Here is a 14,125-nt window from a genome sequence, read left to right on the forward strand (position 1 = left end):
TCAAATGCCTCAGTCCAGCTCTGAGTTTTATTGGCACTTGCATATTCCACTGTTTATTTCATTAAGTGAAATCTGTTTCTCTTACGTCCTGTGCAGAACGTGAAGGATGATGGACAGCATGTGTGGCGACTCAAGCACTTTAATAAACCTGCCTACTGCAATCTTTGCCTGAACATGCTGATTGGTGTGGGGAAGCAGGGCCTCTGCTGTTCCTGTGAGTACCTTTGCTTTGCCTGGATGTCATCACCTCCAACGATGAAAGTTTGATTTCATGGAATAATCCTATTTGTAGATGGAGACCTAAGAAATCATTCTGACCCTTCCTGTACCTTGGGTTTATGTTACCCTGCAGCACGTTCCTAAATGTTTAGGTCACTCTAGCTTTAACTTTCTTCAGTTTTAGGAAACTCTCCCTTTGGAAAAGAGCTAAGGACATTTTCCAATTCATCAGCCATTTTCTTTCCATTGTAGTTTGACTTACATATGATTCCCATTTTTTTCTGGGATAATTTTGAGAATGCCCACTGGTTTCTTATATTTGTATCTTACTCATATTTGTCCTTTAATTTTCAAGTTAGCCGCTTTATTCACATTGTCTTCCTATAATGAGCCAGTTCTTTTAGGTTATTAAAGAAACAGTTGAATTAATTGATTATGAATTTGCACTCAAATGAAGTATACAAACCAATCTTACACCTCAGGCACTTGATTTTTAATGCTGTCTTGAGGAAAACCTTCCTATCTGGTTAGTGGAAATTGGAACCCAAAGATTGCCATCTCATGAGTTGTGGCCATTATTTCCACTTCAGTACATTTATCTTTGCATTTTTCATTGTATTCTGTTGAGTGAGTACTGCCCACTAGAATTTTCTGGTGGAATATGTAACAATTAATTTATAAAAGCCTCCTAAGTATTTTTAATTAATATTTATACCCGAGAAATATTACGTTCTCTAATGCCCATGTTAAAACAGGGGACAATGTGTCCTCCTCACTAAAGTATGACATTCTCTTGGTCCAGCAATTTGTACATCCATTTCCTTTTCTGCTATGTATGGAGTTACTGAAACCATCAAGTTTCACAGCCCATTTTTGTGCATTTATTTTAAATCTAATTTCTTACTTGGCCTCCATACAATATATGGTTTTCTAATACTATTTTTAGGTAGCAGCTTCTTTGGTAGTATATTTGAGAACTGACTTCCTCTGAGATGTATTCTTTGACATTAAAACCATGTTTTAGTGATATTAATGAACACATTTAAGTGATATTAATAAAGTTACATGAAATTGCAGCATATCACTTCAGAGGGCAGTTTCTGGTGGCCACATTTGAAAGGCTAGTTATGCTAGAACGTTCTTTATGTACAAAGGAAGTGATATGTTTTTAAAATTTTGTTATTTTTAAGATAAAGGATTTTTCATGGTAGATTCTACTTACAGGAGCATATGAAACAGAATGATAACACAAATAATGTGAGTGATGTCATATAGTGAGTGAGAATTTTGTTCACAAATTATAACTAACCATTGTGGCAAATACAATCCTCAACATTATCACCAATATGGAAAAGAAGAAAAAGTCTGGCTTCTTTCTCAGTGTCGCCAAAGGAAATCATAAATGTGGATATTTTGGAACAGTTTTACTATGCAAATATTATGTGGATTTAGTATTTTTCATTCTAATTCTATATAAGGGTTTGTTTTTGTTTTATTGAGAGGAATATATTGTCATTTTTTCTTTAGTTCTTGTTGTATATTTATATATTTTTAGAAAATGTTGTTCCTTTTGGAGGAACAGTACCATGATGGCAAATGAGTGATAAACTTATACTGAAGGCCTGGCATGTATGATGAAATCTACTCTCTGGAAATGGACTAATCAGCCATTTAAGGTTTAGATAAATCAATAGAGAAAATAGCATAAACTCGTGGGCTTTTATTTCCATGCCCTCCAGCTGCTCTCATGCCTATACTTTGTAAAATATAGATCTCTTCCTTCTAGCAAATGACACCAAGCCATTTGGCAGTCATCAATTTGTCTTTAATATTTCTGTCATCTGGGAATTATTGTGAAAAATTTGAGTGAGGCCTGATTTAATTAAGCATTTCCTGCTATGCCATGATAGAGGAGTCTTGGTTTTTCACATGCATAATATTTCCTGTACTAATTGGCCTTTTGTATTCCATGGTAAAAACAGTCAACTTAGACTTTTTCTTGATGTCGCTGATTGGATTGATTAGGGAGAGTGGATATGAAATGAGGTTCTGTTAATGTCATTCTTTCCCTATAAAATTGCAATCAGGACCAGGATTAGCTCTGAATGCGTGTACATGTTTCTTTTCAGTTTGCAAGTACACAGTCCATGAACGCTGTGTGGCTAGAGCGCCTCCTTCTTGCATCAAGACTTACGTGAAGTCCAAGAAGAACACTGATGTAAGCGTGCAGCTCTGCTCACCTCTTGGGGTGGTGTGTATGGATGGCTCTTCTTATCACGGCGCTCTTATTCTGTTCTAGGTCATGCATCATTACTGGGTGGAAGGTAACTGCCCAACCAAGTGTGATAAGTGCCACAAAACGGTCAAATGTTACCAGGGCCTGACAGGACTGCATTGTGTTTGGTGTCAGATCACAGTGAGTAACACTGGAAAACAAATCTCTAGCATTCACTCACAGGGGAGACTGCGTATCCCATCCCCTCCAAGAGTTTTATCCCGGGTGATCATCCTGAATTTTAGACTAAGTGGGCATAAATTCATCTATCTCCCACCGGGATAAAGGTAGAAGTCAGATTTGTCCTCATAGAATCCAGAATTTTAGAGCTACTCACAACCTTAAAGACGATATCATTATGCAGATTCCACCAATGCTCCACGGAGCTCTGGGAGGTACCAGGAAGGTGATGAGTTGTCACGTCTCATGGGTGGGTGACGCGTGTGGGACACAGTCTGAGTAGAATTTAGCTCTTCCTCCATCCCTAATGCTGTTTTAGAAGAAATTTCTATCTCACATGCTGTAAATTTATTTTAATAACAGAATCTATGGGCTTGCAAAGGGTAGACAGATGAATAATGTGATCCAAAGGCTTAATTACATAGTGAAGATGCTAAAACCAAGAAAAACATAGCAAATTGTCATTGACCGCATGGCTAGGCAGACATGCAAGTGGGTCCATATTTTAGTTCTTGATCCTTTTAAGAACTTATTTTGCCCTTCTTCACAACATGTTGTTGCCTTACTCCTTCACTTGTATCATAATTTGAGGTATAAAATTTTACATATATAATGTTTATAGATGTAAACTCTAGTCATTGGAATGATATTGATGATTGAAAAAGAAGAGGTAAATTGGTTTTTTTCTGGGAAATTTTAGGACTCTTCTGGTTTGCATAATTATCAATGCCTGGTTCAAATAGGTGGTAATTGCTAGAGTTTTGTGTTTAACTTCTGGAAATTAATTAGAATGTCATTTTTATAATATAGTACAGAAATATTTAGGGGATTATTTCCCCTCTCTCACACACACACACACACACACACACACACACACACACACACGTTAATTTTGTTTTATTTTTCCAGCTAGTGTATAAGCCCTCTTGTTAATAGGAAAAATTGTTCTTGCTTTTGTGGGATTAAAACAGTAGGGAGCAGTGTTTCAGTTTAAATTTTTCTGTAGTGCCCTTCAACCCCACACCCTACAAACCATTTACAATTTTTCTTAAACACACGTATGCATACACACAGGATAATGAGAGAACGAACTGTGACTTGCATTTCAAAAATACGATTATATACTTTTTTTAAATGAACACATTTTCTTCAATCATTTTCAGCTATTACTCAGTTAAATTACATTTACATTTGAAATTTCCTCAATTATGGAAGAGTTTTATTTTTTTGAAGTGTCTGGTTATTATAATAAAATATCTAACAATGATTTAAATTACACATATGGATTACTTAAACATGTTGAGTCCTCAGTTTTAAGAAGACCACAACTATTTGATTTTTTTAGAAAATTTGTACATATGATATTAGGTTTTTTGTTTTGTTTTTTGCTAAGTATCTATAAGAATACATAGTTTTTGATTCAATATTGTAGAAGCCTGTTTCCCTAATTTCCCCATATAGTGCTTCTTTCCTTAGTTCTGTCTTTACTTTAACATAAGCTGAATTTAGAGAGTATCGGAATTTATTTCTCCCTTGTACCTCAAGTTTTTTTCCCATTCTTCATAAATTTCAAATGTAATATCTTAAGTTTATTATTTTGCTTTTCTTTTTTTATTTCTTAAAAAATTAATGTGTTTTAAATGTGTACACGTTTTGAATACTCTAAAAATATGCATGAGGCTTGTGAGCTTCCAATACAAAGGCTTGTGAGTTTCTAGAATTTTCTTTATTTGACTGATCTCTTTCTTTTTTTTTTTTTTAATATCCATGAGGTATGTCTTCTGCCCTTTCCATTCTATAGAAATGACTCTCCTTGAAGTTATCACTGCTAGTAGTCTGTTACTGACATTCAAGGAATCTTGAAATTCTTTTCTTGTTTTATATTTCATTTTGTTTTTCTAGTTTTCTTTCGTATGTTTTAATGTCCCTCTTATCTGTGATTCCATAAATCTAGATTGCTACCTCGACTACTTACCAGTTGTACATATTTTTTAAAGATTTTGTTTATTTATTTGACAGACAGAGATCACAAGTAGGCAGAGAGGCAGGCAGAGAGAGAAGGGAAAGCAGGCTCCCTGCTGAGTGGAGAGCCCTATGTGGGGCTTGATCCCAGAACCCTGGAATCATGACCTGAGCCAAAGGCAGAGGCTTTAACCCACTGAGCCACCCAGGTACCCCAGCTGTACATTTATATTTGGTCTTAATCTTGGCCTCAGCCTTGTAAGAAATTGGGCCTTCCTGGGGCACCCGGGTGGCTCAGTTGGTTAAGCATCCAACTCTTGGTTTTGGTTTAGGTCTTGATGTCAGCCTCATGGGATCAAGCCCCACATTGGGCTCCTCACTAAGCATGAAGTCTGCTTTTCCCTCTCCTTCTACTAACCCCCCACCACCAGTCTTTCTTAAATAAATAAATAAATAAACAAATAAATAAAATATTTTTAAAAGGAAAGAAATTTGTCCTCCTCCTTTGTAGGAAATAGGTTGTTACCTCTGAATAAACTCTACTTTTAAAACTCTCAGGATTTCATGCCCAAATCAATTCAGAAAACGTGCCCCTGACATCTTATTCTTAAATCAATGTGTAAATGAAGATGATTCTGTCACTATAGCAGAGCACAATATAAACCATAAATGTCTCTAAATCCTTTGGTTCTGTTTAGGAAACAAGGGAGCACTGAGGGGTTTAAGGAAGAGTTAAAAAAAAAAAAATGGCTGCCAACTTACTAAGCTCTGCAAAGTCCAGAGCCTTCTGGTGGGCCTCAGCCTTATTTTTTGCAAACCATGATCTCTAGAGGTCCTATGGGTATTGGGTTCATGAAACAAGACTTGCATAATTTTTTTTTAAAGTTCTCATGTATCCGGAGGAATATGTAACCCTCTCCAAAATAAGGTCATTCTCTATGCACTTTTGGGATTTTTTTTTTAAAGATTTTATTTATGTATTTGACAGAGAGAAATCACAAGTAGGCAGAGAGGCAGGCAGAGAGAGAGAGAGAGAGAGGAGGAAGCAGGCTCTCTCCTGAGCAGAGAGCCCAATGCGGGACTCAATCCTAGGACCCTGAGATCATGACCTGAGCCGAAGGCAGAGGCTTAACCACTGAGCCATCCAGACGCCCCTCACTTTTGGATTTTTAACTGTAAGCACTTTAAAGGACATATTTATTAATTTAATGATTTCATACCTAGTTAAACAAAATATATTTACCTAAGAATATTTATATATTTGGTGTAATGTATACTTTCTTCTTGAACCATTATATGATGATTTTAGTATAAGGTTGATCTGTTCTCAACCCCAGTGTTTTCCTACTATTACTGATTGCCTTTAAACAGACTGAATCTACTTTTTTATGTCCACATGTTTCCCAGAAAGTACTATTAATATAGAAAATACCTAGCAGAAGTTGTGAAAGAGATGGGCTCTGGCATCACAATGCTAAGCTTTAGGAAGACCTATCTGAATGGAGTCTGTAGGAAACAGATTGCAAAGAGAAACAAAGAGAATGAAACTTGGCTTCATTTCATGAGTTTCTCCAAGGCTATTGCTTTCTTTTATGTATTATTTTTGGAAATGGGTGGAGTCTTCTAAGTTCAACTGACCAGATTCTTAACAAGTTCACTGTCCAACAATTAAGATAGTAGTTGTATAATCTTGGAACAGGTATATAAGAAGCTTGGGGCAGTTTCCTAATTTATAAAATGGAGTTAATACCTATCATACAGGATTGTTTTGAGAATTAAATATGTTAAAAAAAATCTGTGTAAGTGTATTTAGAGCAAGACCTCACACATAAGAAGTACTCAGTAATTGACAATTACTATCATAGTGAAAACTGGGTGAAATACCCCAGGGACACAAAATCCCAACTCCTGGCTCACAGAGGGCACTCCCTGAATATTACTCATGCCCTTTCTCTTTCACCTCTGGAAGGATCTAGTTGCACAGTCTGAGTCAGAATAGCATCTTCATATTCTAAAATCATCCAGAACCATGTGGTCCTGAATCTCACTAAATCCTAGACTAAGCTGATTTATTTATATTCGTAAAAAGCAAGTATTCCAGCTCTCTATTTTCTATCAGACATGGTATCATCATGCTTGCAGTCATTGGAAATAAAGTTAGAAGTCAATTTCTTTTATTCTTGTCTTTCACCTTTCTCTCATATATTCAACCTATCACTGAGCCTTGACATTTTCTCCTTGAAATATCGCTCTCAGATTTGAGTTTTTGTAGCCATCATTCACAGCCCAAGTGCAAACTCTTAGCACCTCTTAACTAGATTAGAGTCAGACTCTCTTGGCTTAGCTCCCTAACAGAAGGTACTTTTCCTATAATGCAGGCTGCAAACCACCTCCAGAATCATCTTCTGAAAATACTAGTTTGTTATCATATGCCATCTTCAGCACCCTATAATAGTTCTGTGATAATAAATGCAGCCCTCACTTCCTCCTACCCGACCTGGTTTTCAGTTCCTCAAATATCAGACCCGAGCCTAAGCACATGACGTGTATGTTATTCCTTTCTACACATAGCCCCTGCTGTAGCTGTGGAGAACTGTGGGCAGTCCCTTAGGAAGGCCATGCTTCCCGCTTGCCTGTTACTTTGCTAACCCTATTCCCCTGAGTGTGTCCACCTTCAATTCTAACTACACCTACAAAATCAAAATAAGGTCCATATCTGCCTTGAAATCGTCCTTGACACTAATCGTTCTCTCTTCTGGAATACTTTCTATACAGTTACTCCATACCAGAAGAAAAGACTAAATGTTTTCCAGAGGTTTCACGTCTGCATATTAATGTTGTGCACACTTTTACATTACATTGTGATCAAGCTCCTGGTCAAAAATACACATTTTTTTTTTTTTTTAAATCACCAAAAATGCTTGACAGAGTGTGGAGCTTAGGGGAGGTCCTTGGTAAGTTCACTTTAATCACGAATGTACTCATCTTCTTAATGTTAGATATGGAATTTTTTTTTAATAGGGAAGTTTTTCTTTTTCTTTTTTTTTAAGATTTTATTTATTTGACAGAGAGAGATCACAAGTAGGCAGAGAGGCAGGCTGAGAGAGAGAGAGGGAAGCAGGCTCCCTGCTGAGCAGAGAGCCCGATGCGGGGCTCGATCCCAGGACCCTGAGATCATGACCTGAGCCGAAGGCAGAGGCTTAACACACTGAGCCACCCAGGCGCCCCTAGATATGGAATTTTAAATACACATCTTTAAATTCTATTTTTTAGAAGTTCATCCTATAATACCTCAGTCTGCATCAGATATACAAGTAGGTTTACACAAATACTAAAGATAAGAACTCATTTTAATACCCACTTTTTAGTCAGCAATTGGTGGCTTCTTGAAATGATACTAATTTGCCATCTTGAAGATATAAAATTAAGGTCTTAGGAAACTGAGTTTTATCTCCTGTTGCAAATCTAACCACTTAAAAAATAAAAACAGAAAACTCCTAAGAAGACTGTGAACTATCTTCTAGCATTTATGCAACCATTTTCTTGTGTTTTATAATTCAGTCAGCTAGGCTAAATATCTTCATTGGTTCTCTCTTCCTTCACTTGCTTACATTCTCTGTTCCTAAGATCCCACTGTGAATATGAGTTCAGTTCTGCTGAGAGTGTATTTCCTTGACATTCTTTTAAAAAACAAGTTGTAATTTGCTCCTGTTTGTACTAAAATGTCCCCAGTGAGGTGGGACTCAGCAAGAGAGGAGGGTGATACATTTCATTTGAACTTGACAAAAGAAAGCCTACAATGGCTGATTTATTTACTTTCGGTATCATGTGGGTCTACTCCTTTATTAAAATATTAGGCTATGAGTAGTAGTGTTTCCAATGCCTTTCCAATAAGAAAATTTATGCTTTAGCAAATATCTGCATTAAAGCAGGATTCTGATTTTGCAAAAGGTTAGAAACAAAAGAATGTATAAAACAACAATGTTCCTTTAAATCAGGGCACTTAGTTTTTCTTTAGAAGAATGACGTCTTATTTTCCTACAAATACATATGGAAATTTATTTTCTATTTTTTTTTCCTCCCTTGACTTGTTAGATGCTAGTGCTTTCTTCTCAATATAGTACCCCAACTCTTTCCACAACTCCACCCTGTAAATACATACACGTGCATATACACACATTCACACACATACGTACTTTCACATGTTTTCTTTTTCTTCCTAACTTGAGACAGCTTTTCCCAATAAACACAGATCTGGCTGTAAATTAGGTGCCATTGGAAATTGTCATAAACTCTGAAATTATTTCCAAGTGTTTAATTCATTTCCAGGAAAAGCTGGTTCATATTTTATGAATTTCCTAGATATAGGACTGATTCAGTTAATACAAAAAAGAATTTCTGGGGGCGCCTGGGTGGCTCAGTGGGTTAAGCCTCTGCCTTCGCCTCAGCTCATGATCCCAGGGTCCTGGGATCGAGCCAAACATCGGGCTTTCTGCTCCACAGGGAGCCTGCTCCCCCCTCTCTCTGCCTGCTTATGATCTCTGTCAAATAAATAAATAAAATCTTAAAAAAAAAAAAAGAATTTCTGTATATATAAAAATAAAATGACTTAAGGATTTCTGTGCCTTACTCTTAAAAAAATGCAAAGACACCCAGGAACCAAAATAAAAACACTTAAAAGAAGGCAACAATTTCTTTTTGTTTTGTTAATTTAATTTTATTTTTTAAGTGTTCCAAGATTCATTGTTTATGCATCACACCCTGTGCTCCATGCAATCCATGCCCTCCTTAATACCCACCACCAGGCTCACCCATCCCCCTACCCCCCTCCCCTCCAAAACCCTCTGTTTATCAGAGTCCTCAGTCTTTCATGGTTCATCTTCACCTCCAGTTTTCCCCAGTTCACTTTTCCTTTCCTTCTCCTAATGTCCTCCATGTTATTGAAGGTAACAATTTCTTATCTCGGGCTCCACTGGCCATTTTATTGAAGAGGCAGGATTCATCTGTGCTCTAGTTTATTTATATTCTTGATGAAGATTTTTGTATTTTCACTTCTGATTTGGGATCTGGGTTATCTTTAAGACAATTTTCAATCTTCAGCATCTTACTGACACTGAAAAGGACTCAGCTGTGTCTTTTTCTTATACGCTTGTCTGTAAAATGTCATGGCGACAAGTTTAAGCAAATTGTTTTTATTGCTGATTATGTTCACCTTTTTCCTTTTAAAAATTATATTGAAAAATAACATACATGCAGAAGAATATAAATATCCTAAGGGTAGAACTGGATGAATTTTGCATAAATGAACAACTCATGTAATAAGAATCTGATCAAGAGAGGCGCCTAGTTGTCTCAGTGGGTTAAAGACTGCCTTTGGCTCAAGTCGTGATCTCGAGGTCCTGAGATCGAGCTCTGCGTCGGGCTCTCTGCTAGGTGGGGAGCCTACTTCCCCTCTCTCTCTTCCTGCCTCTCTGCCTATTTGTCATCTCTCTCTCTGTCAAATAAAGAAATAAAAAATCTTAAAAAAAAAAAAAGAATCTGATCAAGAAATAAAGCATTGCCAGTAACCTAAGATTTTGGATTGGGGGAGGGAAGGAGCTTTTAAAATCTATCATATGGGGGCGCCTGGGTGGCTCAGTTGGTTAAGTGACTGCCTTCAGCTCAGGTCCTGATCCTGGAGTTCTAGGACTGAGTCCCGCATCGCGCTCCCTGCTCTGAAGGGAGTCTGCTTCTCCCTCTGACCCTCTCTCCTCTCATGCTCTCTTTTAATCTCTGTCTCTCAAGTAAATAAATAAAATCTTTTTTAAAAAATTTAAAATCTATCATATGGCTTGTATTTTTTGATATTTGCCTTTTTTAAATAGATTTTTTATTTTTAGAGCAGTTCAGGGTTCACAACAAAAAATGATCCTCACTTTTTTTTAAAGGGTTTCTTTCTTTCTTTCTTTCTTTCTTTCTTTCTTCCTTTCTTTCTTTATCTGAGAGCAAGGGAGAGAGAGTGTGTAAGAAGGGGAGGTGGGTGGGAGGAAGAGACAGAGAGAATCTCCAGCCGTCTCTATTCTGAACAGGGAGCCTGAAGCAGGCTCCAAGCTGGGGGTGGGGGTCTCCAAACTGGGGTCTCCAACCAGGGCTCTGGTTCTTCCCATGACCCTGAGATTATGATCTGAGCAAAAACTGAAAGTGGGTCCCTTAACTGACTGGACTACCAAGGCTCCCCAAATGATGTTCACTCTTAATCTTCATAAATAGTACTGAGAACTATAAGTTACTTTTTTTGGCTTTCACATTTTGTACTTTGTCTTCAAGTGTGTCTCTCAGCAATATGGTGAATAAACTAGAACTGCCACACAAATTTGTCTTCTAGCTTTTGAAATGATGAGAATGATCAGTAGTTCCCATATGGTGTCCTCCATTTTGACACTTTGGGTTTCATGCAATGTCATGGTGGTGTTGATGGCCACCCAAGTACACTGAGCCACTCTCAGTTTCCAGTCTTTAAAAAAAAAAAAAAAAAAAAAAAAAAAAAAAAAGTAAGGTATCAGTGCACGTTACTAGTTAATACAGAATTTTGGGGCTGGAGATTTTTTTTTTTTGCACTGCGTGTCCCTGTTTTACTGATGATCATATGACTACCGACTTTCTTCTAGAGTCTGCTACTTGACCATGTTCCTGCAGGATTCTGCCTCACAGCTGCCTGGACAAAGCTCAGGGATATAGACAAGACAGGCAAACTAAAAAGGCACATGCTAGTTTTATTTGGCGCTTATATTCTGAAATCCCCATACCCAGATATAAAGAGTTACCCCCTATACACATACTCTGTTCAGCTCAAATGTGATTCTATTAAAGTCATTAGTTTTTTTTTTTCTTTTTGGCTGGAAAATGGTCTTTAAAAAAAGGAAAAAGACAGAAAACTGTCATTAAGTTCATTTTATGTTTGCCATCTCTTCTTACATCTGGTAGGCCTCAAATAAATATACAGAAAGGATCGTTATCCTTTGCCATATCAGTTGCAAATTGTTGGAAACACATGGAATGAAGGCGTAGGGGAGAGGGAGGCCCTCAGATAGCATATCTGTGGTCGTTGCGGGCACTCAGAGAGCCCTGCCCCTCTGTCCTTCAGAGTCGCATGTGAGGCTGTACGAACTTCAGGGAAGAGGAAAAAAATTCAGAACTTTCTCATTCCGTACACACAGGGATTTTTAATGTAGATCATGCCTCTACAAATTAGAGGCTTCTTGGATTCTGCATTCTCAGATTTAAAGAGGTCATACAGGATCAAAAAACAAAAGCCTTTTTTGCTGTGACACCCTGGAATAGAAGAGCCTTAAGACTCATCGTTTGTTTTTGGTTTTTGTTCATTTTTTCATAGTGATTGAGATGTAAGCTTCCCAGGACTGCCATCACAAAATGCCACAAAATGAGTAGCTTTAAACAGCAGAGCTTTATTCTCTTTTAGTACTGGAGGCCAGAAATTTGAAATCAAGGTCAGCAGGGTCAGAGTCCATCTGAAGGGTGTCTGGGAGAACGCTTCCTTGCTGCTTCCTGGGCTCTGCTGGGAGCCTGCCCTCCTTGCTCTTCCTTGCCTTGTGGCTGCATCACCAGATCTTTGCCTGTGTTGCCACGTGGGCTCTTCCCTCCATCTCTGTCCCTGTAGATCTAGATTTTTCTCTTCTTATGAGGACACCAGTCATTGGACCTGGGCTCCTCTTTATCCTGTAAAACTTCAGCTGAACCTAAGTACATCTACAGAGATCTTATTTCCAAATAAGTTCACATTCACAACTACCAAGAGTGAGGACTTCAACATACCTTTTGAGGAATCCATTGTCCATTATGTCCAAATCTCAAATTCCAGAGCCATGATTTATTCTAAGGAAATTGATTAAGTCCAATAAATTAATAATACATTTTCACCACCAAATTCTCATTTGCCAAATCAGAACATCCATTTATTTAGTTCTTTTGTACATGTGGCATGAACCTCTGTCTTTAACACCTCTTGCCTCTTGACATAGATCAGCAGCGTTTGGTAAGAAGACTAAACCGTTGTCTTAGAAGGAGTTTACATGTCACTGAGAAGCAGCTGCTAACCATGGATGTATATGGAGAGGTTCTTTCATTTCATGTAATGGGGCCTAATGTGTAGGAATCATTGCCCAAGTAGCCTTAACTCAGGGCGAGGAGTTAGTACAACAGATGTTTTGGATTGAAGGGCAACAGAATACCACTTCAGGGGAGTTCTATCACCAACAGTAAATCAACACTCTTTGGGGGTTTATGTTTGATTGCTAATTAACTGCTTACTAAGGTAAGCTTGTTTTGAAAATTAATGTAGCCATGACTTAAATGGAGTGACTTTGGTTCATAACTGAAAAATGATGCCGCTCCGTTTTTGTTTTGAACAAAACACATTACTTTACTAACATGTATAATTGTTCTAAAGTAGTAATATTTTATGATAAATTTTATATTTTAATAATTTTATATTAAATTAATATGGAGTGAGAGAGCGAGAAGTCCCTAGATGCCTTTAGCAAATTTGTCTGATTCCCATAAAAACTACCACCTCAATTTTAAAAATCACTATTTAATGCACTATGTTATAACACCTTAATTTAAACTTGTGACCAAGATGGATAAAAATACAGCTTAGGTTCATACATGTTAAAAAGTAAAAAACATTACGTGATTATACCCTAACTTAATGTAGAGCTGATAAATACAATATAAAGATAAATTTTTATAATCATAATCATCTTCTTATATTTATATCCTGTTCCTACTGAGATGAATCTCTGGTTACATTTACATATTGAATTACAAAGTTAAAACTAATGATGGGATCAATTATGCCCCATACTGAGCTGTGCACTTTGGAATGACTTTGAGAAAACAGGAGGGTCAAAAAAAAAAAAAAAGCATCCACGGCGCACAGTGGTTTCAGAATTATGCTAACAGATAAGCAAAGGAAGAGACAATAATTTGCATTTGTCGAGGAAATCAGGCATTCATTGGTATAAAACCTAAAGTATTTTGAATATAAACATTTCTCAGAATTCGAAAATATATAGGCTGGGTTATAGAAGTTGCTGAACTGTGGATTTAAGGTAGATATATAAGGGCAAACATAACCTCATTCCCTTTTTGATCCTCTTAATTGTTCTTGGAATCCTTTTGATGTATTTTTAATGCATTTGCTGTATCTCAGTTGAAATATCTGCTCCATATTTGCTGTTGTCATGCCAAATGATAGTGTCTTCTTTCTCCTTCCTAGCTGCATAATAAATGTGCTTCTCATCTCAAACCTGAATGTGACTGCGGACCTTTGAAGGACCATATTTTACCACCCACAACAATCTGTCCAGTAGTCCTGGTGAGTTTTTCCTTCTCATCATTCTGCTCTAACTTGGGGTTTCTGTGAAGAACTGGTATGCTATACCATTAAATGCTTCCAGGGCTGATTCTTTTCCATTGATCAAGGCAGTG

The 14,125-nt window shown here is 37.2% G+C and overlaps 1 protein-coding gene across 5 annotated transcripts in view; it reads left to right on the forward strand.

Moving 5' to 3' along the window:
* DGKB (diacylglycerol kinase beta) overlaps positions 1-14,125 on the forward strand; it is a 681,931-nt gene that overhangs the window by 201,845 nt on the left and 465,961 nt on the right. For all 5 annotated transcript variants that reach the window (XM_032873966.1, XM_032873990.1, XM_032873985.1 and 2 more), the window contains 4 exons: positions 97-214; positions 2,349-2,437; positions 2,519-2,635; positions 13,914-14,012. In XM_032873966.1, coding sequence (XP_032729857.1) covers positions 97-214; positions 2,349-2,437; positions 2,519-2,635; positions 13,914-14,012 — 423 coding nt within the window. The remainder of the gene's footprint in view (positions 1-96; positions 215-2,348; positions 2,438-2,518; positions 2,636-13,913; positions 14,013-14,125) is intronic.

The sequence above is a fragment of the Lontra canadensis genome, unplaced genomic scaffold (assembly GCF_010015895.1).
Source record: "Lontra canadensis isolate GAN:19392208 unplaced genomic scaffold, GSC_riverotter_1.0 scaffold2, whole genome shotgun sequence".
Taxonomy (NCBI): domain Eukaryota; kingdom Metazoa; phylum Chordata; class Mammalia; order Carnivora; family Mustelidae; genus Lontra; species Lontra canadensis.